The following is a 10,000-nucleotide window of genomic DNA, read 5'->3' as shown; positions in this document are numbered from 1 at the left end:
CGTTTCGCGCACGTCTGCAAGTTAATGAGGTCACATGAACGCATAGGAGAGCGAAAGAATAGTCCATGGGCTGGAATGGGCATCTCTCTCTTTGTAAACCCTATTTTCCGATGGTTTCAGCAAGCACTAACCCTGTATCAACCATCCCGGAAATGGTAAGTAAAGATAAATACTATTACTAGAAAGAGAGGATGACGAGAGAAGGCGGACCCCCAGACATGGGCCTCTTCCAATGATAGTTTTTTTTACATCTAATTTTTGCGCATGGTTCAGCTACGCAGCTACTGTATTTTTAGAGAGGCACCTGATTAGCCAGTTGTAATGACGCGATTAAATTCTAAATATGCGCGGGCTTGAGCAGCCTGTGCAAAAAGTGGCCTCCGTTGTCAGGATCACGTTCGTCGACAAATCCAAAAACTTTGATTTTGAAAACAGTGGAAATGTTTTAATCGATGTAAAGGAAAATGGTTGTGGCTTTACAAAGCAGAAATCGATCTCCCCGGCCCTTATAATCTGACCGCACGACTTTGGAAACGAGAACTTAAAATAGATTTGCGAATCTAAAAATAAATTTTAAAAACCTGGGGATCCGTTCTCTTAACTAATCCTCTCTTTTTACTAGTAAAATCTGAGACCGATGAACTATGCCGTGATTGAATTTATTATTTATCCTAAATACTTCCTTTTTCGACTGTGTCAGATTCCCTGCATAATTGTTGCTACTGTTGCTGTCTTGCATTTGACATAAGCGCAGCATCTCTCTAATGTAAATTACATTGATCGTCCACTAATGCTATAATGCAAAGAAATATTTAGGCAAGCCTAACATCGGAGCCCCTCAATTATTCTCTATTTATGTTTTTGTTTTGAGACACTTTTTATAACTACATGTACACGTAGTCTGCTTACCAGAGGACCAGTCCGGCCTTCTCATTAAGCTGGCCTCTGTCACCGTTTTTCGTCACCATTATTCAGCTGGTTTTCTCATGCTCGTGCTTGGTTTTTCTCCCTCGTTGTTTGTCACGAATATTTCGTCTGTTTTCTCGTGGTCTCTATCACGTTGAGCATCGCTTACTCTTTCTTCATTGTACGACATGTTAACAAATGTACTTAGATTGTTGTTTGTCTTCAAAAATTTTGCGTGTTTTTCTAAAATGCAGTGTCAAATGCAGTACGCTTGCCAGGCAACTTCCCGCCAAAAAAAGCGGCTCCTCACCCATGCAACTTCCCGCCAAAAAAGCGCCTCCTCACCAATGCAACTTCCCGCCGAAAAAAACGCGGCTTCCAGCAGTGCGACATTTCACATATTGGCATTTCGTCGTTTTTAGTGTCGTCACGCAACCTGGGAGACTAAGTTGATCCAACTAAATTTTCTATTATAATAATTGTTACTGTATCTTTTCCTTAAAAAAAGAACCCCTTTAAATTTCACCTGCAGAGTTTGCATCAACCCTCTGTTCTTCTTCTTTTGATCTGTGAAAGATATTATTATAACACAAATTGTTCATGTAGCCTGCACGATTTTTCAAAAATAAAGCAAGTCATAAAAATTGCCAACGCTGAAGGTAAATTGTATTCTAAAATGACAATAACTTACCATAACTAAGTTGCTTTATTTTGTCTAAAGAGGTTTGGACTTCCAACAACGCCTGGTGTGAAAAAAAAGTTGTCATTGTAAATACGCACACTTCTTTATGCACAATAGAATACTGGGTAAGTTCTCACCTCATTTTCCACAAGAATTTCTGAGCTTAGCTTGTTCTGTTTTTCACAAAGTTTAGCAAAGGAACTGTAAGCAAAGTTTAAGGAAATAACATCAATCATTAACCTGGCAATTACCATTAGTGTAATACTGTGACCAAACTTTATACTTTGGGGAAAAAAGCTGCCAATGTATTAAGCAAGGCACTGCGAACCAAGGATTTGTAAAAGAAAGCATTGAAAACGTTTGTTTTCCTTTAAAAAGGCTGTCATTGAGGGGGCAGGGGCCAGAGATTATTTCTTACGCTCCCTATCTGCAAAACTACACAACCAATACACATTCATTTCTTATTGGTCCATTGGGTGTCTTTGAGATGCTTCAGCATCCAATTGGCAACTGATCCAGACTGACTCTTTAGCTTTAACTACTGTACCTTCATAGAATAAAAAGACAACATACCGGTAATAACATATAAAAAATAATGTTCGATACTATACACTTACTTCATTTCTTCAATTTGCTTTTCTGTAGGTGACTCGGATACAACATCAGGGAATAACTTTTTAATAAGCTGGTCACCAGACAGAAGCCTGCAAACATCACAGTACAAGGATGATTATGTTGATGATAATGGTTAGTGCTACTAAGTGGCTTCCAAACTTCATTATCTCAAGAAGCTACAGTTACTTGAACCACTTCCTTCCTATTCCCCAAACATTCGGCTTGCATGTCTATTACATGAAAGACAATCACTATTAAAACCATGAACCAACACAACATACCACTTAAACCCCCCTTTTGTTCCCAACTTGCGCATCTCTAAAAAGATGTGGTGAGAAAGCGCAACGCATGGTTTTCCAATCTTAATTTTAAAAGGCTATTGTCATTAGCCATCCATTCCATTGCAGAGACCACAAGCAAATGGCTAGGTGAAAGTCTACAGTACAAACCTTTCCAAGACAAGCTTCTTGTAGGATCGTGCCGTAGATAAGGAGTATAGTTGATCTTGAAGCTTGGATATCCTACAACAAAACGATGCCTGACCAATACCGTAAACAATGATCAACAACAACAACACAAAACAACAATGGTGCTAGGCAACCAGAAAAAGGAGTCTGTGGCTGTTAGTCTCAACTGTTACATTATAAAGCCCTAGGGAGTAGGGTTGGCACAGGGGTAATGACAGTCATCTTTTACAAAGGTGTCCCAGGTTTGATCCTCTGACTTTTGACTTTGTTGGTGCTCTACCCTTCACTGAGTATTCCAGGTCTCCCCTTCGATCAAAAAGCAACATTTGAATTGATTGCTACATTGACCTGTGTCAATTCAATTTTAGGTGATTTACAGTGTCCTGAATTGAGGCAGTGTGGCCCGGTCATTGGGGCGCTTGCCTTGTAGTAGTAGTAGTAGTAGTAGTAGTAGTAGTAGTAGTAGTAGTAGTAGTAGTAGTAGTAGTGGTGGTGGTGGTGGTATTAAAAAATAACATAAGTCATATAGTAACTCACAAATAGGACCCTATGTAAAAAATAACTACAGATTTCAAACCTGTCATAAAGATCTGACTGTGATGAGTTGTTCAAGGAGGTCTGTAGGTCCTCATGCTGCTGGAGGCGTCCTGTAAATAGTTATAACAACCGCTTACCAGCAGGGTTTGATTCTCATACTGTAAGTACAGAACATGTAGGATTTTGCACAATAAATCCACAAGAAAGCTAGGGCTGGGACTGCAGCTAAATGATTGGAGCCACTCGAAATCTGGCACACTCCACAAACAGGATCACCAGCTTTGTAGCCTTCCAGTAAAATCATTATGTGATTGGGAAAATGGTGAATGTTAGACAACCAGTTAAATAAATAGACAAATAAGACTAGTACTGGACATTAACCTGAAACTTAGCAAACATTTCGCCTAGGACCACTAGGCTTCTTCATGAACGATCGTTGGTGCAGGCCGAGATGCATGATGGGACACCACGCAAAACAGTGTCCCACGAGTGAAATCTCTACACTTTGGTATTCTATTTTTCCAACCCACATAAAACAATGTGCTTGGGCCCCTCCTCAACAGAACATTCCTTAAAAGTAGACCACCAAAGACTCAAGCAGGCTCTAGACCTGATTTGTTAACTTGACTTTTGAGCTGGTGCATGCATGTGTCACTCGACCTGACCTTAGCACTTTATTACAGAGAATTAATTTACCGCCATTTGACTGAAACTACAAAATTTAGAGTAGGCCTCATCGTGAGTCACGGCCTAGCCCTGGTCTTGTAGTCACACACCTGCTAAATTCGGTAATTGTAACAAGCAAGCTCTTGAGGAGGAGGCAAAGGGGCGGGATATTTGAGCTTGACTGGGACAATACCATAACACTCATTGACTCTTTGGGGAAACTTGGCACAAAATAAATTGTTTGAATAGAATTAATCATACTATAGTGTTATATGTACTGTAACAGTCATTCTGGAATGCTTTTAGACATTAAAGGGGCAATGTCATGTTATTTAACAGTGTTTAGGGGAAATCTTTAGTTAATCACGAGTTAAAAACTCAAAAATGTTAATGTGGAATTCCTTTACTGATAAAAGAGGCCCTGCCAGGGAGGGAGGGGTCCTGTGTCACTCTCGGAAATCAAAATAAAATTATTTGTCCTTGTTGTAAGGGCAATTGTATTTTACTCGGTATGATTACCCAATTGCGGGGACAGCTATTCTTAGAGTTATTTTCATAGAGTTATGTTGTAGAGTTAGAGTTAAGTTACCAAAATCCTGAATGCAAGATTTTGGAAGCCAACATTCATAAAAGCTAAACTTTTGTTTAGGCCTAATTAGGCCTAAGGTTAGCTTTTATGCATGTATAGGATACTTTTTGTATTTCTGTATTTCTAAATTCAGGATTTTGGAAACTTAACTCTGACTCTACGACATAACTCTATGAAAATAACCCTACTGCTAGTCAACCTCCCCAATTGCAATTCATTTCAATGAATCTTGTCTATTTGTATCCATCCATGCTTCTCTGTCTTTTGCTGTATTACTTTTATATTGTTCTAAACAGTTTTAAGTGGTTGTTGCAATTATATTTCATTCTACTTTTTGAGCATTTTGGGTGTCATGAAATTACATCATTTTGCGTGATATAAAACGTTTGGATTGCATTGGTTAATTACCGTTCAAATTCAAAGATGACACGATCCTAGCTATTATTCGAGCCACCATAGTATCTTCTGCGAATTACTTTGGCATTTCTTCGCCATCAAGGTACAATCATCGACGCAAGCGTACCGTTTGAAACAGAAGAACACGTTGCATTTAACTTACTAGCGAGTAGTTCAGATTCATGGCTTATCTTCTGTTGCAGAAGCCATTCCTTTCGCTGTTTTAGTTCCAACAGCGACTGCCTATTTTTCTCTTCATCTTCAATTGGAATTTCTTCTATATCTTCATCGCTTTCAGTTGCATTTATGTCTTTCAAATTGAAACTTCCAGGTGCAACAGGATGAGTGTTTTCCAGAAATTCTTCGTCATGCGAATTTGCCGCCATTTTTGTTGAAAGATATTGTTTCGTTTCCAGATTCCCGCAATAATATATTTGTTTTCCATTTGTACAAGGAGGAGAGGGAGGGGTAGAGGAAATAGTGACCAAATTCTTCTTTTCCTCGACACAATGCTACTTCCTTTTAATAGAGATCTTGAAATTAACTCATTTTATACCTTAAATTTCATATTTGGCTGTAAAAAAAACTTTGTAAAAGACACAAAAACAAGACATTATCAATCATTATGCACCCCACCCTACTTGTGTGTTTTTCCGCAGTCTCCATGGATTTAAGATGGCGTCGTTGAGTGAGCAAAATAAAGTGAGAGAACTGTTTGATACTATGACCTTAGGAGTCGTTCGATCTCTTGGTAAGTCAAGTAATTAATAGATTTAAATATTGAGACTTCGATAAAAATACAGAGGTTCGTTTTTTTGGAAGGAATTGGAGAAATTAATAGTATCGTAGCGATGATGGCTCAAGTAAATTTTTTCATGCATGGTTTTCGAATTCCGAGTCACTTACGGTGTATATAAACTTAATGTTTACAGCAGGCAAACGTTGTACGTTTTTTTCAGAGAAAAAACCTGGTGTCACTGATGTGCGTCTTTTGGACAGACAGCCTGCAGACAAACACATTATATTCACTTGGGAGCAGGTATTATCATTCTTGCATTGTTATTAGTTTATAATTAACTTATATTCAATTAATAATCAGGTGGCGCAATTTGTGTCAGACCCAGAATTATATCTATCCATCATTCATGAGCTGGGCAGGCCGACAGACAATCAGTCATGATCAGTCAGCTGGTCCAACAGTCATTTATAATTCATGCTGATCAGCCAGTTGATCTGAGAACTTTAGTCTGCTGCACTAGCTAGGCCATCAGATTCATTTAGCCAATGTGGAATCTGTGGCTATGTCTTTCACCACAGATACACTAAGAACTTCTGATGTTCCTGGCTTGCAGCCGCCAAAGCGATGCATGCTGGACAAAATTATATGTCGTGCACCAGGCTCTCTCTCTTTTTTTGAGAGAGAAGTACTTGGATCTCAAGAAAATTTTGCAAGAGTGCTGTGAGCATTTGATGGTCTTGTTGTCTCAGATGCATTCCTATCCTAAAGCTAAAATTGGCCTTGTTGGAGGAAATGCCAGTCATTAAGTAGTTTATCTGGATGCAACAGAGGATCTTTCTTTTAACAATGACCAACTTGCCAGCTAGGTGTACTGTAAATATTATTGTCACTTGATGACAAGCACTTTGAAGTCCTGTTCACCAATACACTGCAAAATTGAAAAACCTGATTGCCAAGAATCTTCTGGGTCACTGAAACAGATTCTACTGTGGTCATAAATTAGTCTATCTTAAGTATAAATGGTTTGGTCTGTTTATCAGCCAATCTGATTCTTTCAGTCATGCTGTCAGTCATTTGGTAGGTCAGTGATCAGTACATGTTAGTCTGTCTCTCAGAAGTCAGTATTTCAGTCAGTCATGAGAATGTTAGCCCAATGCACAATTGATTACTTAATACCCAGTCTTTAATATGAAAGTGAACATTATTGAGAACCCTTGGGTCAGTTTAGTCAGTCTGTTTTACATGGTGTAATGAATATATTATTTCTGTCTCTGATAGAAAAACATGTGCATCCTTCCGGAAGATTTGAAGAGTTTTTACCTGACAACAAACGGGCTCTTAATTCAGTGGAGTATCAAGTTTGACGGTAATGGCGAATTTTTCTTCCCTGATTATTTTGAGTGACTTAGTCTTCCCTTTAAATTCTTCAATATCGATTTTCCAATTAATTTACAAGATAACGTGCTGATTGTACATAACTCTCTCAACATTGATCTGTCTCTTTAGGAAGTGTATTACCATTAGGAAAGATGGAACTAAATGCAGTGGCCAGTTTAATTTTGCTGTCAAAAGCAACAAACATTAGTGATGACAAACCATCTTTAGCAGACTTGGATTCAGACACAGATGAGGAAGATGAGCAGGGTACCTACTGACATTCATGCTTTTCCAAATGATGCTCATACTTGTAGTTTCTACGAACCCTATAGAGTGTTTTCACGTGACGTCACAGCGGCCATGTTGGTGTACCAGTAAACAATGGAAAGGCGGCCATGTTGGTATACCCAACTAGTCCTCCGGGAATTGAGCTCTATTATCGTGTGAATGATTTATTTTGTTTTGGTGGAAAAACAAGGTTACTGATCACACAAGTGAAAACATTCTATAGTCAGTAAGCAAAAAGTTCACATGCCAGCATGTTCACATATGAATGGCATGAATGTTCACGAGCCATTTTTTCAGCATACTCTGTCAAATAGGAGGGACGGGGGCTTTTGCCAATACGACATCAACAGCTTGAGAACAGTTTTCCACAGTCTTCCAAGGAACCAAGCAATATTTATTATGACTTATAAAAGTGGTTTGGAGTTTAAAATGTAAGTAAGTACCAGAAGGGGAAGTTTATTCATGCGCAAAACTGTTCTGGCCTGGCTTTAAATAGGGGAACTACTTTATGACACCTACTGCAGTGAATGGCCAAGTAATTATTGGTACCAGTGATTGTCACTTGGTCACTGGACAGGTACAGTGTATATGTGTACTTAGTCTTGGTGTACTGGCAAGAAAAATGCTACTTATTAAGTTAATTAATTTAAGGTGTATTGCAGCTACTTGGAAATTTGAACTCATGCACAATGCATGGAGTAGTAGGGTAGAAAGAATGGTCATGGTCTCATATTCTCAGCAGTTGCATTGGATGTGGTCGTTATTTTAACCCCATTGTCAAGCTGCCAACACCACAAGCAATATTGTCCTTTATTTGGAATAATCCAGAGTATGAAGAACTTAAAATACCTAGTTGGCTTACAGACTTTGAAATTAGCCTTGTTTTCACCCCTCAATCAGAGATTTGTTATTTCATGTTTTCGTAGGTCATGTGAAGCCTCACTTTGATACTCGCTGCAAGGTTTTTGAACTGGATCCTTGTGATGGCTTTGGAAAAGTCTGCCTCGTTTACAAAGATGTTAAAGCTGGTATTTGATTCTTGTCTTCAAATTCTTCACCACTAGTTAACTATTGCTATAATTACAACAACTTTTTTTTACGTTGTTTTCTCGACATCCTAAATAAATTTTGCATACAGTACTGGTAATTATCAGTAACCAAAAAATGCAATGTACCAATGCAAGTTCATTGGAGAAATATTTATTAATATGAATTTTATTGATAATGGTCACATATGTTAGGTTATATTATTTTTATTTGAAAATAATGCTCTTACTTTATTTTTTAGGAGTTACAACAGGTCAGCCAGAAGTCTGGTTTCTTGATCGTTCATTGAAGTGGTCTTATCTGGCCTCCAGTTTCATGGATTACTTTAGAATGATGATAGTTCACCTTGGTCTTCCTCTATGGCAATATCTGTTTACTTCGACAGGGCTTAGTCCAGAGACTAAGGTCTGTGGAATGTACTCATCATATAAATAATAAATTATTAAGTTTCAACATTCCCCTCCCTCTGGTACCGGTAACCCTAAGGGAGTTTTCATTTATTTTGGTTGTTTAAATTCTCTCCTCAAAAGAAAAAAAAATAGCTGTTTTAAAATTCCCCATCATGGATCAGTTTCAGATAAATATAAAGACTTCTGCAAAATGAAATAATAGCAGGCCCTTTCAACTCAAGAAAAATGTTTGTTGGAAACTTCAGAAATTCCATGTCCATTATGGCATATTATTATATGGCTTGTGTTTGTAGCCGATATAACGCGTACTCTGATTGGCTAATTGTGACTGAATTGTAGGGCATTATTCTCCCATAATGCCCACGGGCCGATTATGGGCTTGCAAAAACAAAGCAAAAGGTAATTAAAGAGCCATATAATAAACTACTTACTATCCGAGCTATTGTAGCTCAAGCCATACTGGGGAATATTGGTCCTCGGTCGTTTTTGTACGGACCTTGCACTGCCACGATCTCGGGCCAATATTCCCCAGTACTGCCCTTGCGCTCGGTTAGTGAGAAGTTATTATGGCACTGCACTTTTCATTATGAACAAACTCAACTCAAGAAACCAGTCATTTGCATACGTTTTGCACTGTTGTTGTTAGCATGCTTGCTAGGTAAATTTAAAAGCACCTTGTACTTCCTTGTGCTTAACGTTTGAAGGAGGGGCGGGCGGTCAACTTGCAGGGTTGTTATGGAGTGAGTAATCACAGAGTTGGGTGCCTCGGATTCATGCTGCTTGAGAGCTGATGGCTGGGTATACCAGGCACGAGAACATTCTCTTTCTAGGAGGTGTGTGCCAATGGTGCACAGACGACGCAGCCAACCACCACTGAGTGATACAGTGGTTATTAGCATTTCAAACAAGTCATAACAAACTCATTCTTTCTTTGAATACTTATTATAGCCTTTCCCTTGCTTTGCATTCCATAAATCACTAAATCATGTCAAGGGATACCAGTAATTACAACTGAATCTCTCCTTATAGCAATGGTTCAACCTGTATGCTCCAACACGTCTTGCTATTGACACAGCGAACATGGATCCAGATGGTCATCAAAAACCGAACTCAACAGAAGGAAATCAACATGTTTTAAATCTTCCTTTGAATGCTCTTGACATAAACAGGCTCTTCAAAGGCAAAACTGATAAAGGAAAGAGTAAACAGTCTCAGACAAAGAAGCCACCAATGGCAAAGACCCAAACTTCAAACCAAAGTCGCAGTGGTCAGCCTGGCAGG

The 10,000-nt window shown here is 38.7% G+C and overlaps 2 protein-coding genes across 2 annotated transcripts in view; one reads left to right on the top strand and one right to left on the bottom strand.

The window, feature by feature from the left end:
* LOC138038655 (centromere protein H-like) overlaps positions 1 to 5,266 on the bottom strand; it is a 9,588-nt gene extending 4,322 nt beyond the window's left edge. Inside the window, exons 1-7 of the mRNA XM_068884649.1 lie at positions 5,022 to 5,266; positions 3,248 to 3,317; positions 2,653 to 2,724; positions 2,206 to 2,292; positions 1,726 to 1,789; positions 1,598 to 1,649; positions 1,433 to 1,473 (exon numbers count right to left, since the gene is read on the bottom strand). Of these exons, the coding sequence (XP_068740750.1) occupies positions 1,433 to 1,473; positions 1,598 to 1,649; positions 1,726 to 1,789; positions 2,206 to 2,292; positions 2,653 to 2,724; positions 3,248 to 3,317; positions 5,022 to 5,244 (609 nt within the window). The 5' untranslated portion in view covers positions 5,245 to 5,266. The remainder of the gene's footprint in view (positions 1 to 1,432; positions 1,474 to 1,597; positions 1,650 to 1,725; positions 1,790 to 2,205; positions 2,293 to 2,652; positions 2,725 to 3,247; positions 3,318 to 5,021) is intronic.
* Positions 5,267 to 5,445: 179 nt separating this feature from the next.
* The window catches only part of LOC138038653 (tubulin polyglutamylase complex subunit 2-like), a 5,105-nt gene continuing 550 nt past the window's right edge, over positions 5,446 to 10,000 (top strand). Inside the window, exons 1-7 of the mRNA XM_068884648.1 lie at positions 5,446 to 5,609; positions 5,818 to 5,897; positions 6,876 to 6,963; positions 7,104 to 7,241; positions 8,189 to 8,290; positions 8,551 to 8,714; positions 9,749 to 10,000. The exon at positions 9,749 to 10,000 is cut by the window's right edge and continues 550 nt beyond it. Of these exons, the coding sequence (XP_068740749.1) occupies positions 5,534 to 5,609; positions 5,818 to 5,897; positions 6,876 to 6,963; positions 7,104 to 7,241; positions 8,189 to 8,290; positions 8,551 to 8,714; positions 9,749 to 10,000 (900 nt within the window). The 5' untranslated portion in view covers positions 5,446 to 5,533. The remainder of the gene's footprint in view (positions 5,610 to 5,817; positions 5,898 to 6,875; positions 6,964 to 7,103; positions 7,242 to 8,188; positions 8,291 to 8,550; positions 8,715 to 9,748) is intronic.

The sequence above is a fragment of the Montipora capricornis genome, chromosome 2, assembly GCF_036669925.1.
Source record: "Montipora capricornis isolate CH-2021 chromosome 2, ASM3666992v2, whole genome shotgun sequence".
NCBI lineage: Eukaryota > Metazoa > Cnidaria > Anthozoa > Scleractinia > Acroporidae > Montipora > Montipora capricornis.
The sequence above is the reverse complement of the archived record's forward strand: the minus strand, read 5'-3'. Positions and strand labels throughout refer to the sequence as shown.